Source organism: Strix uralensis, chromosome 3 (genome assembly GCF_047716275.1).
Source record: "Strix uralensis isolate ZFMK-TIS-50842 chromosome 3, bStrUra1, whole genome shotgun sequence".
NCBI classification, from domain to species: Eukaryota; Metazoa; Chordata; class Aves; order Strigiformes; family Strigidae; genus Strix; species Strix uralensis.
Window position 1 is genome coordinate 34101389 of NC_133974.1, and position 23139 is coordinate 34124527.

General features: G+C 39.8%; 1 protein-coding gene across 5 annotated transcripts; it reads right to left on the reverse strand.

Annotated features, from left to right (window-relative positions):
• Window positions 1–1746: 1746 nt before the first annotated feature.
• ASRGL1 (asparaginase and isoaspartyl peptidase 1) lies at window positions 1747–22674 on the reverse strand. Of its 5 annotated transcripts, none has more exons than XM_074861843.1 (7): window positions 22560–22674; window positions 21159–21401; window positions 17478–17620; window positions 12149–12303; window positions 7875–7993; window positions 5808–5918; window positions 1747–3181 (listed from the first exon to the last, which is right to left on the reverse strand). In XM_074861843.1, exons 2-7 carry the CDS (start codon window positions 21343–21345, stop codon window positions 2946–2948), a joined length of 951 nt encoding a protein of 316 aa, XP_074717944.1. In that variant the 5' UTR covers window positions 21346–21401; window positions 22560–22674; the 3' UTR covers window positions 1747–2945. The 5 variants fall into 5 exon arrangements, with proteins under 5 accessions (XP_074717944.1, XP_074717941.1, XP_074717942.1 ...); XM_074861840.1 differs by having other exon boundaries at window positions 5808–5960; XM_074861841.1 differs by having other exon boundaries at window positions 5808–5960; window positions 22520–22640.
• Between the last annotated feature and the right edge of the window lie 465 nt (window positions 22675–23139).

Here is a 23139-nt window from a genome sequence, read left to right on the forward strand (position 1 = left end):
TTCTTACATTGCCAGAATCAGTCTCATCCTGTACCAGGTGAAGAACATGACTGAAAGTGTAAAAAGAGAAAGGAAAACAACGGTTTCATCCCCAGCTCTAAGTTAGGTCTACCCTATCCCTGACCATCTGCTATCATCCCCCTTGCTATGATAAAGGGGAACACTGTCCTAGAAGAGGTCTACCTGCTGTCCAGCTTAGGTGGGGAAATCACATACGTTTCCAAGGAGCTGGCTGGCTGGAAGAAAAGCACATAGGCCTGAGCACTGGTACCAGTGCTTTGCCTGAGCTGCCATCATTTCAACTGTGGAGCAGATTCCAGCCTAAGGGTTATCAAACATTACCAATCCACATGCAAGGCACAGTTCCTCATTCCCAGCCCCATGTGAACTGAAAAGGTGTAACAGCACATGCACATTTTTGAAAACCAGATATATTTTCACAAGAAAGGAATATAGAGCACTCTACCAAAGAGCAGGTGAGAGAACCAATCATACAGACCAGATGGCAGTCACACTGCTTAATGCAAGGTGCCCAGCTAGTCTAGTGATGAGCGACAGGAAAACCTACATAGGATAATGTTCTTTGTTAAGTGCCAGCAATTTATTACATCATATTCCTGAGAACAGCTGAAGTGAATTAACCACAGTAACAATTTATTATTCCTTCTGACAGCCCTGAGATCATATCTGTGCTGCTGCTGCTGTGGCTGCTGATACCTTCTGGGCAGATGTGGACCTGTTTGAAGCTAACCAAAAGCCAACTGTCCAGGTTAGCGTCGTGCCAAACCCTAGCCAATAAACCACCCAGAGGGTATATGAGCTTATGTGTGATGCTACACTAACCATCACTTGGGTTTTGGTCAACTTGTACTGTGACCAGAACAGGCTTGCATCTACTCAGAAAATTTAACAAAACCAGAGGTTGACAAAGATGATACACCAGGTGTTGCTGTAACAGTGGATTAAATGCTCCTCCCTACAGCTACTTCAAGCAAAGGAATGGTTACTAGCAACATGCCCTCTACAGAGCCTTTAATCTGATAAAGCAGGAGTAAGACAAGATACTTGTATTCTTCTTCTCTTGTGTACAGCCTACATCCATGCCTATGTATCACCACTTAGTCCTAAAAAAACATCCTTCAAGTTTGATTTTCATTTTTTAAAAAAATTGAGCAATTTCATGAAAACAATGCTGCAAAGCAAAATTTGGTAAAACTCGTGGAGGCTGTATTTTCTATTGCTTGTCCTGAATTTGATCTTGCACTAGGGTACAGGTGAGGTAAACAAAGCAGATCCTTGACCACAAAAATCTGAATGCCTTGATATTCTGGAACTGAAGCCAAGACAATACTGCTTTTTTTTCCCAGACAACAGTCTAGCCCTGTAAGATTGCTATCTCATGCACAGAAGGGGAAATGAATTAGTTTTTACTTGGAAGGTGACCACTTCTCTCTACAGATGAGTACATCTTAAATACTATTATTGTTTCATGAACAGATAGTAGCCATTTTCTACATGACCATCTGTGGAACAAAGTTCACAAGTACTCGATGGTTATGTTTTACATGAGACATCTACTCCTGAACCATCACTGTCCATGTCCAGTCACCTGCAACATCTAATAACCATGGCTCAAAGTAGAGAGCTGGTTAGACAGCCTTGGCAACCTTACCATTCTGTATGAGCCAACTAAATAACATGGCTTATTGTAGTTGGGACACAGGCATGAGTAGCTTCAAACTATGATTTAAGATTTTTGCTATGTTTATTTGGGTTATCTTGTAAAGTGAACATTCCACAGTATGATGACATGCAATTATACTGTACAAATCTGTCCGCGGAGAAAACCTAGTCACCAGCTAAAATCCAGAAAATTATTACACAGTTTTAACACACACACAAAAAAAACCCAACGGGTAGTGAAGTCAGAAAACAGGAAAAAGAAATTTTGCTCTTTCTTTTAAAAATACTAAATCTTAACGAAGATACTGTATTAAGAGGTAATGCAAAACATCAATTCTTTTTTAAAAGGAAAGCCTCTCCAGAAAACATTTCAGACTTCACACAAGAAGCTTATCATAGTACAGCTTGCTTTTATCACTTGGATTTTAGATAATTATTTTTCCAGTTAATCATCATCTGTCTCATGTTTAGACTTAAAAGGTGCCTATCACTTTCGTATTTGAGTAGTAAAGATTGCTGGTCTTATTTATTGAAATCATGACCTTCTTTATTACCATCCCAGATACAGTAGTATCTTTCCTGTTAACTATCCACATATACTTCGAAATATTGTAGCCTACTTTGTTGTGGGGTCTGTTTTTTAATAGTAGGTCTGATGCCAGAGAATAGAATAAAATAGGACTCCTTAGCAAGCATCACATTTCCCGTTCTCTGGAGAAAAGCTAATTTCTTTACTTCATTATTATTTCCCCTGACAGTTACCTCAAGCCTGTGACAATGTAGTCTTAACTCTTCACTGCTGTTTGGTGGTATTTCACTGACAGTTAGCACTTTATTATCATGGGGTGACTGCTCAAAAGACTCTGGAGAGCAAAGCAATATTAAAAATTCAGTTTTTAATTAATAGGTATTAATCTCTCAAATCACCCTGGCAGCAACCTCTGAGAATGGGCATGGAAACTAGTTCCTCTAACACTGAAACTCAGGCTCCCTTTAATGGAGAATTAAGGCATGCTAACCAAGAAGCCTACTAACCATTCTCCTTCTTATCTAGAAAAGGAGGATCTCCCAACTTTCCAAAGATATTAATAAACACTATACATATATCCATGACCACTGAAGAACTATGTCCAGATTTTTTTGACTCATTTAGAGGTAATGCCTGTGAACCAATCAAAAGTACAGATCTTTCAGAAAGATGAATCAACTGTCCTCCAGCAAGATCTGATCTTCATCCTTCCTCTGTCGATGTTTCTTCATTCTCAGAATCCCTCACCTTCAGATGCAAGTGCTTCATCAACAGATTTTGTATGCCTTTCCCCAGCATAAATCCCATAATGCACCTGGTCATCCTTTACAGTAGCCCAGGACATCTGCTTGGTGGAGAACCTTGCTGCCCACTCTCCTGAATTGTCAACAACAATGACACCCCCCAAGCCCCCAACTCGTGTCTTCATGTAGTCTAATGAAGTGTCAGCAGCCATCTCTGGTGACATTCCTGAAAAGAAGAACATGACAACTTCATGGTATCTGTCTTAAAATAAGTCTTAAAATTCCCTTCAAGTTTCACCCCTCCTCATGGAGCCAGCCAAATCTAATTCCTCCCTCAATTAAATTGACAAGAAATTTCCAGTGTGGCAAACGAACCGTTTATAGGAAGGCTCTGGACAGTTGCTAATAGCTGCTATGGTATGGTGCTACTACAAAGACAGGATTTAAATAGCTTCAGATTGTAATTAATTTTCAGTATTTGATACAGACTAACTCATCAACTCTATGTTCAAGACACAACATTTCTTATGCCACAGTTTGAAGGGAAAAATGCCAGCCTGCAAGCTTTCCATCAAAGGTTTGTCACAAGCTAGGTCTGAAGCACTTACAATTTGAAAAAAAAACCCCACCACACATCAAAACAATAAAAAATTTCAGTCATCACCTACGTTCCAAGTCCATGGGCTGCAATGGAGCTCAAAGCACATACTTCCCATTGTCATAATTTATCAAAAGCAGACATCAGCATTACTCTTCCTGAAACTTCTGAAAGTATCAGGCAAGATGAGGACTCAATGTACTAGACATCAGAGAAAGGACCAGCAAAGCAACTTTATCATTTCTTTCCACTTCATACTAACAGGAATATTTTCTAAATAAATCAATGTTCATTTGTACATCATACACGCAGGCCTGTTAATAGCCACAGAATATTCATTCACTACAAGTTTGAATATATATTCAGGAATGCAGTTGGCTCAGCCTAATTGTTCCAAGATATATACCACCAGTAATGTTATGCAGCTTAGGCTGCAGAACAAAAACTGACCTTCATGCCTTCACTGCAAATTTTGAGTTAAAACCAAACAAAACCAACAGAGTCAGAATTATTCACAGCACTGGTGACTGACAGGATAAAGTTCCTTTCTCTGACGTTACGGGTGACACTGTGACTATTCAAGTCAGTGGCATTGACTTCAAAGGGTCAGTATTTCACTGTTTGATTTTTCATCAAGACAACAGCTGCCACCATAAGACAGAGATTCTAACAGCTGTTAAGACTGGCAAAGCAATTCACTCCTGAAATACAAAAGTAAATTTTGCAGCATTGGTCCAAAAGATATTTACTATATGAATTACTGAATAGCTGAACAGAATTATGAAAGACCAACTTCAACTGACTGTTCAAGGACTCAGAAAGTTACAATAACTTGAGGGTTTGTTTTCAGCACCTTCATGGAAACATAGCAGGGAAAAAAAGTCTATTGCTGACGTATTTTCCTGGCAGATGAATTATACTTCTGGGCAGGATGAATGAAGGTAGAGCAAGCATGGGCAGGGTGAACAAGTGCAAACCAATTAAACGGGCACACATGTGGGTTCATTTTCTTTTTTCCTTTTTTTTTTAAAAAACTTTATAATTTGAGCCTCATTTGCCTTTCATACTGATTTATCACAAGCCAGATAACTGCTATCAATGCATAGGTTTTGCAATGCAGTTAACTTCAAGACAGAGGACAAACTGGTTTGCAGTTTAAACTAAATAGAGCTTAGAAGGCCATTCACAAATTGAATAGCTAGGGACATAATATAGAGAGTAAGGGGAGATCATAATGTGTTAGATCTTTGGGAAATAATCTGTAGGTTGTATTTTATGCTGAAACTATGACATTAGCCAAGAGATTTACAGAGAAATACATCCATTACATGCAAACAGCTCTATAAAGCATAACAAAAATATTCTCAGCTGTTACTTGTTTCTCTACTTGCTGCTTCTCCAATGAAAAATGTAAATTGAAAGTTTTCCAACTATTTCCAGTTTTGAGATCAACTGAACAAGTTACACTGTACTGCCCAAAAGCTACAGCTTTCTAAAAATAATGGTGATATCTATATTAATGGTTCTTCAACTCATGCAATACAAGTATGTTGTCTGGCTATGTTTACAGGCTGTAATATCATCAAGGGTTTAGATGACAGTAACTCATGAAGGTAAAGCTCCAAAGGGTCATCCCACAGTCAGATTATATTACAGTCACATAAGACATATTGCCAGCTGTTTACCACATAGCCACCCAGTCAGTTTAGTGTATTTTCCAAAACAAAATGAAAATGTAAATCATAGTTAAAATATCTTAAAAGTATTTCTGTTGCTATAATCAGAGTTGTTAAAATAAAGACCTTTACAGTTTATCGGAAAAGTGATATCCCATGCTTTCTCATTACAGCTCTGATTATCCATCTCTAGTCCTCCCCTACTGCTTCCTTAAATATATCTTGCTTTTACTTCTTTTCTATGTCTTTGTTCACAGAATTTTAGTTTCAGATTGGGAAAAAACTATTAAAGAGAACTTCAGTTAAACAAAGTAGACAATAATGTCTTTCAATGTATATTGATCTAAAGCATGATTAAACATCAAGCAGCGCAAATATTTCTGTCCACTTAAGGCTATTTTAGCTTTATTAATACTTCAGTACTTTGTTTTGTTTTTAAAGAGAAGTGACCCATCCACATACCCCTGGTAGCAACTCTTCTGACTACTGTTCTAGGATGACAGTACATAAATTGAAACCTGTCATTAAGCAACATTTCCTATCCTCATTATTCCAGTTTACAGAAGTTTGGAATATACCTTGCTCCATGTGGTAGAGGATCAGTCGGGCTAAGACCACCTTCATAATGCTCTCCCCATGTCCTGTGGTTGAAGTGGCACCAGAATGGTTATCAGCATAACCTCCGCTTCCTTTCCAGAGGGGGCGGGGGGGGGGGAAAAAAGGGCAATACTCTATAAAACAATTTACAAGATCTGCATTGTTTAAAATAGGTACTGAACATTTCTTCCTAGAGGTCCAGCAGTTCCATGCACTTCTAGAAGCAAAGTGTTAGTAACAAACTTCTTTCTCATGTCTGCCTCAGTTTGAAAAGTAAAATATATGGAAGAGATCAACAACAGCTGGATGAAGTCAGTCGCCACGCTGAGAGAGCTAGAAGACTAGTGATCTGCTTGTGGTACAAGAAGCAGAAGTAGGCCAACACTTCACAGGAATGGGCAAAAATATTTTCCAGAACAGCAGGAGACAGTATATTGAGAATCAGCAAGACAGCAATGGGATGCAGAATGCCAGGTCACACATTACCAATTGAGAAGATACGAAAGAAGATCTTGTGAAGACATTGGTAAATTGACCAAAGTCTGAGGGGAAGTTATCCGCAAGAGCAAAAGCGGGTAAGAGACGTGAAGAGCCTGGGCTCTAGTGAAGCATCACGAAGCACCCCTGAACAATCTTTCAAGTCTTCACCACAAGCAGAGTGTTTCTTCTGTTGAACTTCCCATCCCCCCCCCCCTTTTTTTTTTCCTTCCCGTCCTTGTTTTGTTGGCACATTCCACACCCTGTTCTCCACCAAGCTTCTGCTTGCTCAACACCCATGTTTCTAGCACATCTCCTAAGAAAAATATTTCCCAGGAGCTGGGGAGGAACGTACCACAGCATTATAAACAAGGTACTAGGGGAGGGTAAGGAGGCATAGAAGAGCAATGAAAGTTTATTCCCTGCTGTACTTTCTTGGTCAAATCAGACCCTTTCAATGGACCCCAATTTACATGTGGAAAAACACTGCCATAATCAGTCTGTCAAAGCCCCTTTTCAAAAGGCTCTAATATTTAAAAGGACAGCTAGCATTTCTGTATCCAAGCCCAGAGGTGTCTAGTAAGAGCAACAGTTGCAAGTGAATAGGCTCAGCAGTGCCCAGTTTCACTTGTCCTTCACAGACCTATGTCCCATACTATAGGAAACCTGAACATGACCTACATAAGAGAAGGGCATTTGCAGTCAGAAGGCTGCAGTCAGAAACGAAGCTGAAAATCAGTCAAAATGCAGAGGGTACCAAAATATTAGCAATTTAGGGTGTGAGAAAAAGTTCATATTAGTTTTATAATAATTGTGTACTGCCAACAGCAGTGCTATTTGAGTTTGGAACATGTTTTACTAAAAATAATTATTTTCCAAATCCCAACTGTATGGTAGAACCCTGAAGCAATCAAATGGCAAGTCTGTCCCACAAGATTAAGAGGTCTGGGAAAAGGATTTCAAGTGTCTCTTTATACTTGGATAAGAGATCTCTTAAAATATTTCCTTTATTCCACACCGCATCTATTAGGCTCTGAGCAGTCTTATCAGGACTCTCTAAGAACAGGAATTTACTCAAAGTTGCCAGTCATTTTACAACTCTGGCTCACTGATATAACGAACAGTAATTACAATTACACTTTCTTCCTTAAGTATCAAGACAGCAGCACCTTCATATGGAACAGGCTACATTTTTTGACACAGCTGTATGCATAGATGTACAAAAGGAGAGCTTTACTGGAATGAACAGAATGGAAACAAAAAAAAAAATGTTAGCATTCAGGAAAGGACAGAAAAAAGAATTTTCCATCCCCATTCTCCAGACAGGAAAGTGTTGGATGATGATAATAATCACAGCACTACACCTGTTCTATCAATCCTTACCTGCAATCTCCATGTTGTGTTAAGGAGCTTGAACTTTTGCACATTTGAATGTTAGACCTCCATTTCAGATGTACCAGAATTCATGTTTCATTTCAGTAATGAAAAGAAGAATGTGTAATACTTTTTTTTTTTTTCTTTCTTTAAATGAGACACCTTCAAAAAATGAGGCAAGACCCCACACCCCATACCTATGCATGCTGTGTCACCAACACGGCCTGTCAGTTTATTAGAGAGTCCTCCAGTGGATGTTGCACAAGCTACATTTCCTTCACTGTCTATAGCAACAGCACCGACTGTTCCAAGGTCTCTGCCAAGAAAAACAGTTCACAAAATTAGCTTGAATTAAAGCATACCTGCCAAAGCATGTTGCATTTATTTTCCAGGTAGCTTTAAAAAAAGATTACTACAAAATAAAAAAAAAAAATTACTGCTCATCATAAAGCTATTTTTCACCATGCTTCTCATTACAAAGATAACAAGCAACAGACAACAATTCTCACAGCTTTAGCGTAGAAAACATGCAATATTTTTTTTTTATCTCCCCCCCGACCTGTTTACTTCCATAGCATGGAAGCTTTGACTTGGAGAAGAAAAAAACCCCACAAAACAAAAGAACACAGGGCGGAAATATTTCTAGCCATCATAATTCTGGCGTGGATTTTTGGGTGTGACATACCTGACACAACAACTATCCCCTAAACAGCAACTCAAAGATGCAAGAATTGTCTCCATTGTCTCAACAGGAGGTTAACTGGAATTAATGGCAATGCACGTAAATGAGTGAATACAGAAAAGGACGGTAATGTTATGCATGCACTGAATCATTTCCTTCCTGTTCCTCCTCTTTCCTCTTCTTATTCCTCTAAATGTTTGAGTGCCACAAAAAAAAAAGTTATTTTATGCCTTTCAACTAGTATTGTCATAACGCATTATTAATACATATTTCGCCTTTGTACTCTGTAGCTATGCAATCTTGAGGTTTAAATCACTTGGCCAGTAGCATCTGTTGAAACCACACATCAGCTTAAAAATCTTCATGCACTGAAGAAAATAGAAGTCTCAAGTACTGCTTTACTTCTTCAGCACAGAAAAGTCATATATAATAGGCTGCTTAAAATAAACATGAGTATTCATCTAAGAGGAAAAAAAGTCTATTGTAACTTACTGTAAGAGTTGCTGCACTGAGAAGCAACAGTCTGAGGGTCCACATATACCAATCTTGGCAATTCATGTAGGAACATAAAACAGTATCTGGCCAGGAGAGGTGTACCAAAAAAATCTAAATCCCTCCATACAAGAAGAGAACTTGTAACAATCCTTCAGGGATTCACTGCCTAACAGGTGACTGGAACGGGAACACCTTTGGAAGTTGCCTGGGCACTGGTGAGGGTCTCTCTATAGTCCCACAAAATCTGACCTAATGAAGTCAGACAAAGTCCTAGCGTACCATGAAACCCACAGTCAGTTTCTCAGAGAACCAACTTCCTGTTCCCTCCTGCTTATATAAAATATCATACTGTCAGTCCCTGCACTTCATTCACAGTAATTCAAAGTTGACTGATGAATCACAGGCCTTACAAACTGCTCTGACATTTATGTGGAGACGGACCTCATCTCAAACTGATATGATGGTGCAGATGGGCTTCCCACCCATCCATCTGTTACAAATGATTTGCTGAAAAGAATATTAATAAATTGCACACTCATGTGGCACCCTTCAAAACTAAAGTTAGATACTCCTGAGAAATTAAGAAAGGTGTATCCAGATGGACATTTTCCTAGGTACGTATTTACCGTAAACAACTGCGAGAATAATGAAAGTACACAGATCACATATGCAGCAGCTATCTGTTTTGGTACAAGAGCTCAAGCGGCGGTAAATAACAAAGTGAATGTGTCCAACATACCTTATCTGCAGTGGAGCAAATAGACAACTACACTCTTATTTCTTACTGTCCCTTTAAACTTTTTTATTGCTTCAGTGTCACATGTTTTCTTTGTTCATCTTCAGAACAAAATCAAAGAAGATATAAACAATCTGTCGCATAGCTAGTTGACTCAGAAACATTACCAAGGCAGGCAAAACTGTCTAAGTAGAGACATCATATTATAATCATCCCTCTATTGTTAGTTAGTGACAGTAGCAAGAACCTCAACAAGTACCTGCAGTATACCAGAGGATGCTATTGGTAGTAATGATTTTATACAATCAATAATTATTCTTATGTACTGCATATACTGTGATACAGCACAGATCACTTAGATCTGTCCATTCCCTTTTGTTTAAATCTTCCATTATTCAGTACCTGTGAAGTTACATGTACTTATTCTATCCCCATTCAATTAATAAGACATCTGCTATTTCATCTCTTAGGCCTTCATCAGTAGTAGGGTTTTCTGTCGACTGCTGTCAGGGTCCTTGTTAATTAATACCTCCTCGAGTTACTCTTGCACCATGATTCAGAGGGGCTAGTAGCCTGTCTGCTACCTTATGGCCAGACTCAACTCCCTTTCAGTGGGGTTCTCAGGTAATCTCTAGCAATTCTTGGCAAAGGTATGGTCAGAATCTTTGGAGTGAGAGACTGAAAACAAACCACACATTATTCTCAGCAAAAGCTGTACAAGATGTCATGTACGTGCAACGGAATCATAAGCTTTTAGCACAAACGAATGCAGGCTTCTAACTGGCAGAAGAGAACCATCTCTCTTCTGGAGACACCAAACTTTCCTTGGAAAGCTGTGAACCCCCAAGGTTTCCAACATTGCTAGGACCAGAGGACTGGAAGTAAAGTACACGCCAACCTTCAAATTCCCAGTATGATCTGGTATTACGTTGCCTCTGACTAATGCTACTTCACCTTCTGTCTGCTCGCCTCAGGCAAGTTTCTGCATAATCACTGTGGACATAACAGGGAAAAAGAACATTCCACATGTGATACAGGAACAAATGAGCTTGCATAAAAAAAGACCTGTTTTCAACTTTGTGAATTTGTGCTGACGTTTTGGGCACTGGTTGTCAGAAAAAGAACAGTGTGGCCAAGACAAGAAAAAGTTTTGAGCCCTTCAGAAATACACAAGCCTTCTATTATCAGATATTCCAGAACAAGACAATGCTGAAATTGAAGATGCTTAACACCGTTATAAGAAAAAAAAAATAATTAAGCAGTTATAAAGAATGAATGGAGATTCAGATGCCACGCCATTCCAACTTACATATTCAGGAGACAATTGGCAGTAGGGGCTATGACATCCTCAAAATTCTTCATAATGAATTATAATACCACACAGTTCTTGGATAGACCATGGATCAAAAGAAAGCTTCTATGGATACAAGATGAACTACAGCTCAGACCTTATGGTCAAGAAACAACTTCACTTTGTTTACAAGACCATATTTACACTTGCCTCATGAATTTATTTTTCCTTCTAGCAATTTACTGAAAGTAACATATAGCTTGTAGTTTATAGCCTCATGGACTTTAATTAACATGTCCACAGAAGAAATTTCCTTCTTCTGACCTACAAATTCTTAAGCTCTGCTTCTCTCATTACTACCATTTCACAGAACAGATGAACAACATGTAATACAGCATTTATGTAACATAATAAATACAGTGTTTTCCTATGCCACAACCACTGATGTACAAATGGAAGCTCAAAACAATTTAGTATTTATGCCTCACAGGCATAAAACCCATTTTTGACACCTGAGGATTTTCCTTCCTTTCCTGTCCACCCCACCACCCTCTCTACTTTGTATGAGACTTCCTTATTTTTCAAGTGACTTTTGTTTTGCTGTTGTGCAACACCGTTCAGCAGCATCTCTTTTCACACCTACCACTACACTGAACTTCTTTTTTTCATTCCTGTCTACAATAACCAACAGTCACAATCAGCACTCAGAAGGAGTTACTGGTCAAAATCTGATTTAATTACCTAATCCAGTTTAAGGACAAATCCAATCATCTACTTAACCAAGATCAGCTTTATTAATTTTACTTTTTTTCCACAGACTTGTTTTAAAATGTGGACTGGAGATCACAGTTCTCCACAAAAGAGAACTCTACAAAGTGATGCCTGCTGTTTGTTAAAGCTGCTCTATGCACTTCTATAACTGGTGATTTTAAGAGCAATAACAAGTTCTAACTTTGCCCTCCATTAATGTCACAAAATCTATGCTATGTCAAAGCGACCGACAATCTTCTTAAGCATCAAATTTGCCCAAATTTGTTCTAGTCACTTACTTGATTTTGAAAAATCAAAAGCTTGATTTTTTTCATTACCTTCACTAAGGGCATACTGTGAAGACTGTATCAAACCATGCAACACCCAGAACTGAAGTATTCTCAAGTCTGAATACAGGTCTTCAAGCTTTGTGGTTTCAGGGTTTTTTTGTTTGAACTGATAGCACAAATTAAATTACCTGAATTTAAAAAGAAAAAATATTTTACAAAAACCCTACTTCTGAAACTCTTGAGGGTTGGAATCTGGCTCAAGGTTGTTCTTCCATCTCTCCCGGGATCTCTCGGTTATGAGTTTCTCCCCTGGAGTCTCAGGAATACCCATGGCCTGAGCAAACAGGTGTGCACCACGGTCAGTCAGCAGCATGTGCTTCGTCTGCAGAAGACAGACAAGAGATTCATTGACAATTCTTGTTTTGCCTTGTACTGAGTAGTTTTGTATAATCACTATTTTTAGAAGTATCCTCACAAAGAAAATTTCAAATTTTATTTTTAGACTTTCTAGATTTCTATGCCTATATCCCTCTCTTTCACTAGCTGAAACAATTTTCAGCTCTCCAAAACACAAACTTTTGCCAAGAAAGGTTGGATCAGATGATTCTTGAGGTCCTTTCCAAGCCGGTATTCTATGAATCTACGAAACCTTCATCAGTAGCAGAAAACAACTGCATTTGCGTATTTAATACTTATTATAATGGGAGAAGAAAAATTGGTAAATTTGCTCTTTTGCTAATTTGCATGCAACTTCTTCGTACGGTTTCTAGTCAATCACCAAATCATCACTGAACTGTTTTGTCCAGTTCACTAAGAGATCTAGAAAGATTTTACTCAGAAAGAATAAATAAATTCCTGTTCTCTTTGAATGTATTACACCTCATAAGAGTAAAATAACCAAAAAATGTAAATATCATACACTAAAATGTTTCTTAACATCAGCTGAACCATTTTAAGTATTTCGTTCAACTAGCTGCTACACTTACAGACCCAGAATTCCAAATTTAAGAACATAATACTGACCTAACAGGTTTGACAAAAAAACATTTGTTCTCTTCTAACAACATTTCCAGCTCTACTTTGATTCCTCTATTTAGTACAGCACTTTAACCAGATTTTACCAGATTTTAAGTCAAGAACCTTAGTTAAATCCATGCTTCAAAGTCTGTACAGCTTGGTTAATTCATATTTTAGAGAAACTTGCCAGGTAAATTTGTTTCATTAATCCTTATACCTTAGTAGGAGTTCTAAAATAATTTTTTTTTTTTCTAAAATCTGTGTCCAAAAATAGGCATCAACTTCTTGGACCACTACACAGCTGTTAATTGCTCATCAGAGCACAGGAAGTTTTTGGAGGAGCCGTGGTCTGACTATACAGTATGGAGTCATTTCAGAACACAGTACCTAACTTCAAGCAAGCTTTTACGTCCATGCAGCAGCACAGCATATGGGTACAGCTGAGGTCCAGAAAGCAGAACCAGGTGATGCTGGAGGCAGCAGACCTGCAGAGCCTTTGCAGGGCCCTGAAGTGGCACACACTCAGCTCTCAGCCTGAAGCGAGGACACCAGAGGTTGGGTATTTCTGTGTCATGCTGCATTCCACAGGACATTTACAGTGTCAAAACTTCAGACGTTTAAGATGCTGCAGACCATCAACTTCTGTTGATTTCTAAAGCAATGACAAGCAATCACTACCATGACCAACCCATAGCACTGCATTGTTTTAAAGGATTCCAGACGAACCTCTTCCCAAACCACGGACACTGATCTCTGCTTAAGCCTATTAGAGCCTCTGCACTAACCCCTTCAAATCATTACAGAAGTGGGAAATGTGACCACACTTTAGAAACATTCCTGATGTTGTGGCTTCAAACATTTTTGAAAATTTAAATGCCTTTTTATTGACAAATTAAGTCCTTAATTCCTGAAAGTATTGCTTTAGGAAGCAAGAATAAAGGTTACAAGGAAGAAGTACTCTGTATATGTCAAAGATTAGAGAATAGGCTTACATGCTGAGTGATGTTACCAGACAATAAAAGACCTACCCATTGCTAACAAAGCTGCTGTTCTTCAACTTGAAAGCCAACTTCTTTGTGCAATACTGCCCCCCTCTGCCACTAAGCCACCAGAAGCACACGATCCAATAATTCAAATTGGGTTTGGTTTTTGGGATGGGTTTGGTTTTGGGTTTGTTTTTTGAGGGGGTGGGGGGTGTTTGTTTTGGATTTTTTTTTAGGAAATACATTGAACTTCTATTTTGATTTATCTGTTTCAGAAGAAGACTCTATATCATCATTTAAATAAGTTTAAAAAAAAAAAATCAAAGTTTTATTGTTAAAAATGGAAGTTATTTCTTAAAACTTTTCCAAATGGTTCCCTCCCATATGCAGATTCTGATAACATACCCACCTTCCTGAGCTGCACACACAAGAAATACTTGCATATATTAAAATAAGCTTCTATGATAGGGGTTTTTTTTGTTTGTTTGGGTTGGGGTTTTTTTTTTGTAGTCCTCACTGAAAAGAAGGTACCTTAAGGAGAATTTAATTTGGTTTTCTCTTTAATATAACTTGCTGATCAAAAGAGCTGGTAGAACACTGCCAAACAACCCAAAAGCATATTTTTCTGTCTCATTCTTCTTCTACAGTTTCATGAATATGTTTGCTAACTTTAAGTGCCTAATTTTTCTGGGACACATTTATACAAAGTAATCCAAAGGACCAAAAAAAAAAAAAAAAGAAAAAAAGGGTTCCAGAGATCTTATTAACAAACAACAAATGTTGGCAAGTTTAGTTAATTTCATGGGAAACTGGGAAGAGAATATCCTCCGAATTTCTGCAGCTGGCCTGAAATTCAGACCATCACTGTGCTTTATTTTACAATCCCGGCAGTGCGCAGAGCACAGCAAGAAGTTGCACCTTTGCCTTGAGAAGTCTATGTCCTAAGCTAAATTTTCCTTTGCGTAATGTGAAGGGCTGAATGATACAGTAGGGGAAAACACACACATAGTTGACGTATGCCAATGAATCAGTGCTCTGATATTCACGAGACGCCCATCTAATGAAGTGCTAGAGCTGAGGGGGATGTACATGCCCCATTTGGAAAAAAAAAAAAAAAAAACAAACCACGCCATTTCAATGTATTAGTCTATTTTTGTTCACTACAAACAGGAATAATTCAACAGGAATTTAACTGCTTTCTCAAGGATTTGTTGAATTAGTTAACGCATTAAAAGCCTTCTATCTCTAGAGGCTATCGTGTTCAATAGCATAGTAAATCATGAATGGAAATTATTCTGGTGCCCTCCTTTCTTCATGAATCTGGACATGTTTGAACTCAGTAAGAATGTGACAGCACACAGGACAAATGTGCGCAGCAACAATCTAGAAGAGCTACTCTGGCCACCAGATGGAGCCCATATTGTTCCATAACAGTACTGGAAATACAGAAAGTTACAAGCGGTTGGGGAGGGTATTTTTGGTTTGTTTGCTTGGTTTTGGGAGCTGCATATTACAAAATTCCTTAAGGCAGTGAGGCATCTCAAAAGCACTGGGCAATAAGCATCCTAACATGCTTAGAAGCCCAGGAAAACTACATTCTTATTACCCATGGGTCACTGAGTTAAAATTTTTTTTAATTATGCACAGTAAACCAAAACAAAATACATTCTGAAATGTACTGAGACACAGCCTGGGTTGGTGTCCCAAAATTCCTGTCTAAGACGAACAGAAGAGGAACACCAGTTGGTATTCCCATTTATAATACCTGGATGGAGAAGCAGTAGAAACTCACCTCAAGATATATCAAACAATCCAGGCCAAGACTTACAGTTCAACTTTGTCATCTACACAGAATTTTTTTTTTGCATCTGAGCAAAGAGTAATACACTTTACCACAAAAGTTCATGTTTTTAGGACTACACCATTATACTTGGTCCTGTACGATTGAATTTTACAATTTCCTTTCAAATTTAGCCTCAATATTTTTGAGCACCAGAAGCACCACAGAATGATAAGACCTTGTAACAGATGAGAAAGATCTTGTAACAGACAAGACAGACAAAGACGACAGTTTTTTGTTTGGGTTTTTTTAAAAAACACTTTGGAAAGTTATGTTCTCAAAAAACAAGTGTTGTTTTGACTATATTCTTGTTGACTTAAGTAGGATTTTGTCATAGAGAAGACAACAACAAAAGAAAATATGAACTGAGCAATAGGCATTAAAAAGAAGTTATCTATGGAAATAAATAAAATAAAATACAACATTTTCCCCCAACATGCTAGAAGACATCTCTCCCCCAACCCTCCACCTACATTCTCAGATTTTGAAGAATTTGGTCTTGTGAAGCTGTCTACCAGCTATAGTTATATATTTGTTCTAGACAAATGACAGAAGAAAACCCACATGAAGGAACAAAAAGCTTATTTGTCATGTTTTAACATTGTTTGCTAGGAGATATACACTGAAGACTTTCGTGAAGAGTTCTTATTTTAAAAGCAGAACTGTAACTCCAATTAAGGCCAAAACTAATTCCTGTCTTCTTTGGAGGCTACTGAGGACAAATTACATTTCAATCATCTTTATAGAGAGCCAAAAGAGATTTTGTTTCCTTAAAAGTCATTTTGAGAGGTTAAAGAAACATAAATCCTCTTAGTAAGTGTTTTTGCAAATATGAACCCTTTTCAACAATGGGGCAGCTGTACTACCAGGATGAAAAATGTAAACTCCAAAGACAGTACGAACTTTTTGATCACCGTCACAGTCTAGTAATGGTAAAATTGATACACACATCACAAGTGATTTACTCCATCCTGAACCATACCAGTTGCACCATTTCTGAAAAACAAGAGAATTTTGCTGTGGCAGATATTAGAGGGACTTCCTCGTGGAGGAACATGGGATCGATTTGACATAGAAGGTCAAGTAATAACCATTTTGCTGCCCTGGCAAGTTTGATTCTCTTGGAAAATCTGTAACCATCACATAGTGCTAATGTTACCTTCCACTGCTGGAAGACCACAACTTCGCACTAAGGCTACCATCTCATTAGGTCACAACAGAGGAGGCCACCTAGAACAATGTAAGACTGTGTTACATGGCCAAATAACGTTATTGGGTCATTTAATTCAGTTCCGTGTCATCGCAAAGGCAACAGTATATTATCCATCTTCAATCTTGCAAGATCAAGCAGAAGCCTCAGTGACAGCATAAAAGCTCTTTAAAAAACAAGTGAAGAAAAAAAAACCCTAAAATCTTGAACACCGGCTGTAGAGCTACAGGAAATCAACACGTACAGGTAGATTGCTCCTTGAGCTTCCAATTGCATGGTAGAACTTATGCTTCCTTAGATTGCTATTTTTAATAAATATCTCTCAAAAAAGACTTAAAACAAAAGTTCTTCATGGTCATGACCACAGTTACCAAACACTACCATCCATTTCTCCCTTCTTTCCTGCTTTAAAATATTACACAAACATCATTATTGAGGTGTATCAATATACTGGATGAAGTTCCAAGGGAAAAAAAGCTTTATACTCAAGTACATACTGAGCATACCTTTTCCATGACAAGTCGAGCAAGTTTTATTGGGTTTGCTATACATTTAACTGCAGATACTGCTCCAGAGTCTAAATTTTTTCCATCCATAATAATGGCATCCATTTCTACTTCACCTTTTTCATTTAGAACAGATCCACAGCCTAAAGACAAAAAAAAAAAAAAAAAAAAAAAAAATCAGGGAGGAAGGGGGGTCATTAAGAGCTAACCATCACGTGATTCAATTATTAGATCTCATCAAGCAAACTTTCTCCTTCCCAGTTTGAGTTATAGAAAGTGTCTCCTGAATACAAACAAAACAGCAGAAACACAGGTGAATATAACCACAAAATCCAAACATTACCAGAAGTCTCACAGGGTACAACATCTACTTTAAAATTTTTATTTTTACAAGATGAAAAACACACTTCCAATCCCATCCACAATGACATACTAGGTATGAAAGTTAAAACAACAAACAGTCATGAACAGAATTCTTTATCCCCCAGAGCACTTCAAGTGCACATAAAACTATTTTACCTTTACAGTTCATCCAAAGGAATTTACAACATAACCCAACAAAACAGTATAGTGTTCAATCCTATCAACAGATTAACATCACACAGCATTCCAAGAAACTGCCAAAACTGGTGGAGCAGACTAAATGCCCGCTCACTATTGTAACAAAAGCTTGAAAAAACAAGTTCTTCATTACCAAATAAAAACAGTAGATGAAGGAATTTAAAAAAAATAGAAGTAATGAAACGCCAAGTAGTTACTTTCTTCTATAATTATTGGTGCTACCACTAACCCAATTGAAAATTAATGAGATACAGTTATTGGCATTTTTTAAAAAAGCCTATTGGCATTGTCTCATTTGGTATCACAGGGGAATAATCAATTGTAAGTCATCAAGTGTACAAGCCTTGCTAATAAGGATGAAGACTAAACCTAAAGGTAAAAAAAAACCAGAACATGGCAGACTTACACAGTAGTTCAGGTGGAAAGACTTGAACATTGTACAGAGCTAAAACAGTTTTTTTATTTCTCTTAAACCAACATTAAAAGCAAGTCAGAAGCTACTGTTAACAATTGTTGACATAAGACCTTTATACCAATATACTTCAGACCTGAATATATGAAGTTAAATCCCCTGTTACTGGAGGCAACAAAATGCTGTAATCCTCCCTCTCCTGTAATCTCCAAAACTCCCCATCACACACAAACTCGCCCCCAAAAAGTTATTTCTTGCCCCTCTCCCACTGCATAAACTGTTCCAGAGTTCAGTGCTGCATCATTCACAACATGTTAATTTGTAAAGAGCTTACAGGTAACTTGTGCCACCCGTGTTAACATCATTCTTCCAGCTTCTCCTTTATGCTGGTGCAAGGAGTAAGTCTTTTTTTGTTTTCTTAGATAAACCCTGCCATACTCTTTTAGCTTCCCTTGACAAGGCAGACTCTCTAACCATGATCACAAAATTCCCACTAGAACTAGGGTACCCCCTTCTCAGGTATCAGTGACCAGAACCATGGTTCCAGGGAAAGCTCTATCAGCCCTCTTCATCACTGCATTAATAATATCCTATGTCTACTGGACTCCTCTCATGGGATACATTTTAGGATTTCCTAAAATTTCCTGAGCAGAAAACAGTTGCGGACAGTTCCTCTAATCAAAGGCAGCTTCCTATAAAAGCCTCCTTTTACAGTTGGTGAAGAGAGACAGGTGCCCTCTAAGAGCAATTCATCCTACTTGCCTAAGAGAGCTGTATGTACCCTTTCTCATCCCACTGACCACTCTGAAAGTCTGAACACCATGGCAAGGCTAGATACTAAACGTCAGGTTATCTGAGGTTGGATGAATCCTTCCTTCTGTGGTTACAGACTGCCTTTTCACCTGCCTTCCAGCACGATGGGTAGGGACTACCTGCCATGGTATCCATTGGCAGCAGCACTGAGGAAAAAAAAGAAAAAAAAAAAAAAAGAAAAGGAAAAAGGTCTGGCTCACTTGTGAAGCAAAGGGCAGGGAAAAAAAACAGAGACACAACAGAAGACAGGAAATCTAAGGGGACACAAATAACAAATGTGTCTGACATTAGCCAAATCACAGGAGGGGTACTGAGATCTGTCCTCTGTCCTGCAAAGGCTGAGGAGGAAAGAGTGTGCAAAGATCACTATAATGACAGTTCTTATACCTGGAATATTCACACCAAGCTGGTTAATACTGCTAGTCAAAGAGATCACATGAAGGAAATATAACCAAGGCCACTTCCTCATCATAAGCAGAACTTGACGACTTCATTGTGCTGCACTAAAATGGTAGTTTTAGACAACAATATAGCTTCTGAGCCCCTCCACCAAGCCTACATCAAGATGCATCTACACAGCATGGCTAAACCCTATCATTCAAAAAAGGACACAACTTCATCATTATGCCCATTCTTCCCAACCTTTATTGTTGTCTCTTAGCAATGTCTGTGTTTTTCTAGAAAATATTACAGTAAAACTGATTTTTCTTTTACAAATGTAAATACCACACAGTGAGTTTTAAACAGCCACTCCAATCAGGGCCCTCTTCACATCACTTTCAGCTCATTTTCGCCAGCTACTGAGAGCAGCTGTATCTAATGAGTGCTAACACAATTAGATGTATCTATAAGTGATTACCAGACTACCTGCCATTTAGATCAGCACAGTCAAACCTGAACAAGGGCTTAAGGTTCAAGTCCAGTTAAGTAAAAGTAAAATGAGAGATGCCACCCTGATGTTAATTATATAATAGTCCACACCACACCTCTTAAGTCTGCTTCATGAGTTCAGCTTGATTCCTCTAAAAATCAGAATGTTCAACCCAAGTCAGTAGCAAAACACTGCAACTTTCACACAAAGTAAAAAAACTCTCCCCTGCTCTCAATTACAAGGTGAGAAGGAACAAGAGAAATCTCTGCAAACTAAGTGTGCACATAACTAATAGCTCTGTTATCTAAAACACTGAACACAGGTCTTTCTTTCCATGTTCATTCCTGACATACCTTGATGAGGGTGGGGAAATGTTTTCACTGAAAATCATCAAAATAATAAATCTGAGGTCATACCAAGGGGAGAAAAATATCCCACTATTGATATTAACATTAATTAACATTAATTGTTAATGGTTATGGACCCTTACTGTATAAATTCATGACTCTTATACCATTACTGCATTACTTGTGTAATATTGTTTACAAAAGCACTAATTCCCAGCATTAAGATAAAAACACCTAAAACAGTATTCCTCTGGCAATAGGTAAAGGTCAAGCATTAAGGCTTAAACATTGATGAAAGCCATATTCAAGTGCCTTAAACATAAACATTAACATACACTCCATTAAGGAGTCCATGTCTTAAAACTGAATACACAGCACAGTAACAGAAAAAGATTTACAGAAAAGTAATATGGCACCACAAGAATGAAATGGCAGGTATAAAACACTGAAAAATGAGAAAAGAGTAATTCATCTGCTTAAGTGCGCTCACAAGAAACTATGGCACATATCATGCTATTTTATTATACAGAGAAATAAACTGTTTGGTGATACCAGTATTTACTCCACTGCAATGTGCCTAATTCAAAGAAAATGCAAGCCAGCATTTTCAGAAGCATCAGGGCAAAACACCTGATATATGTGATGATTCTAAATCGACTTAATTCTTGAAAAATTACCTGCATTAAAATGAGGATCATCTTCCATTGATCGTACTGCCTCCTCAACTGCATCTAAGGCACTGCCTCCCTGCTTCAGGATACCATAACCTCGCAGCGCAGCTCTGACAACACCAGTACGACTTCCCTCTTCTCGTTCTTTGAAGATCCGGCCAGCTCCACCATGTACTACAATGACAGGCTTCATCCTGTCAAATTCCTCCCAAGGCTTTCAGCCGTACACGCAGGTTTCTTGTAATTAGCCTGTTTTTCAAAGATGAGTCTTTAGCACGTGCTCCCTTCTACATGGAGAGAGACCTGCAAGTTACTTAACAGATACAGTCGGTTCGACTGCAACCATTTTATCTTTCAGGAAGCTGAGTACTCAGGGGAAGGCGCTCCTAATACAAGTCTGAACTGGAGGAGGCCCCAGGCAACTTGGTGCAACTTTGAAGTCAGCCCTGCTTTAAGCAGGGGGCTGGGCCAGGTGGCCTCTGAAGGCCCCTTCCAGCCCACGTTAGTATTTAGCATGAACTCTCTCTGGTGATGTTACAAGTTACACAGAAATAAGCACCTGGGTAACCCTTGATCCTGCTAACTGGATGGGTAGCTGTGTTGTGTGCAGTAATATAATGAGCAATGAAGAAAAGTGACTGACCTGACCTAACAGCTTAACCAGCCCTACTGCCTGGATTTCAAACCTCTGACCTCTTGCAAAACTCTGTACTTTATACAGGAGAACAAGGCATTCAAACCTGGCAGTCAACAGTTTGTTGTTACTGCTCACAGCCTCCTGTGAGCAAGAGGACTGCTGCTACACATCTTTGGTGATGGCAAACACATTTTTGCTTCCAGAAAAAGGCAAAGGAGAAGCAGCCTCATCTCCCACCGAAATCTAGGGCACCTCGCAGAGGAAACTCTCCACGTGAAAACAGTTTCTCAGGGCCAGCTATTTTTGGAGGCTGTGAAGAACAAAATCCAACAGCCTTCCCCCCATCCTACACGCAAACCCTTTAGCCAGTCTCCATCGTCCTGCACTGCTGACAGCCCGGTCCCTCGCATTCCCGCAGCCTCAGGAGCGGCTCTTGCTCTCGGGGCCCGCTTGCCAGGGTGGCAGCGGGAACGCACCAGATGAAGACTCAGCCCGTGCCGCTTGGGCGTTTCAGCCCGAGGTGGGTCAGAAACGTCTCGATTACTACCGAGGATCCCGTAAGCGAGGCCTTTCACGTTGTTATTTCAAACGGCAGCTACGCTCTCCCCTCCGCGAGGGTTAGGAGAGGCGGCTCATAGAGGAAGCACTCAGCAGCGGCTCCCCTCAGCCGCGGATCGCGCCCCGCCGCGCTACCCGCCCGCCGGCTCCCGTCGCCCCCACTCAGCCTCACCCGCCCTCGCGGAGAGCGAGAGCGCGGCCTCGGAGCCCACCTGCAGCGCCGCGTCCCCGCAGCAACCCGCGGCAGCCGGGCGCAGCGCCGGGCGGGCCCTGCCGGCCGCGGTGGCGGGCGGACGGGCAGCCCTTTCCCCGGCGGCGCGGCTGCGGCAGCCGCCCTCAGCAGACATGGCGCCCCCCAGCCGCGCTGAGGAATGCCCACAGTTAAGATGGCGGCTCGCGCCCATTCTCACCCGCCCGTTCACCTCCCAACCCCCTCCCCCCTGCAGCGGGCCGGGCACCGCTGCCTGAGGGCCGGCGGGAGCGGGCCGGCCGTAGGCTGCTGGGCAGGGGCTGTGGCCGTACCGTGCCCTGCTCGGCTTCACTTCCTGCTCAACCGCAAGCAGGTGGGGAGCGAGTTCCCCGGCAGCACACTCCCGCGGAGGGGCCGGGGCAATGCTGCTGCCACACCGTGAAAGGCGACAGCTGCCCCGTGACGCCACCTCAGCACCCACCACCGCTTCATGTCCCCTGGAGTTAAATTAGAAAAATGGCCCCTCTCCCCCAAATCGAAGCCCCATAGCAGGTCCCGTGTGCCCGCCCTTCCCCTCTCCTCCAAGCAGGCCGGGTTATTCC

Excerpts from the sequence above, each read along its gene's own strand:
- ASRGL1 (XM_074861840.1), bottom strand. The coding sequence starts at position 21,345 with ATGAAGCCTGTCATTGTAGTACATGGTGGAGCTGGCCGGATCTTCAAA. Across the intron at positions 7,994-12,148 it reads AACCCTCAAGAGTTTCAGAA|AGACCTTGGAACAGTCGGTG; the intron begins GTAGGGTTTTTG and ends TTTTCTTGGCAG. Across the intron at positions 5,961-7,874 it reads TGGTGACACAGCATGCATAG|AGTATTGCCCTTTTTTCCCC; the intron begins GTATGGGGTGTG and ends ATTGTTTTATAG.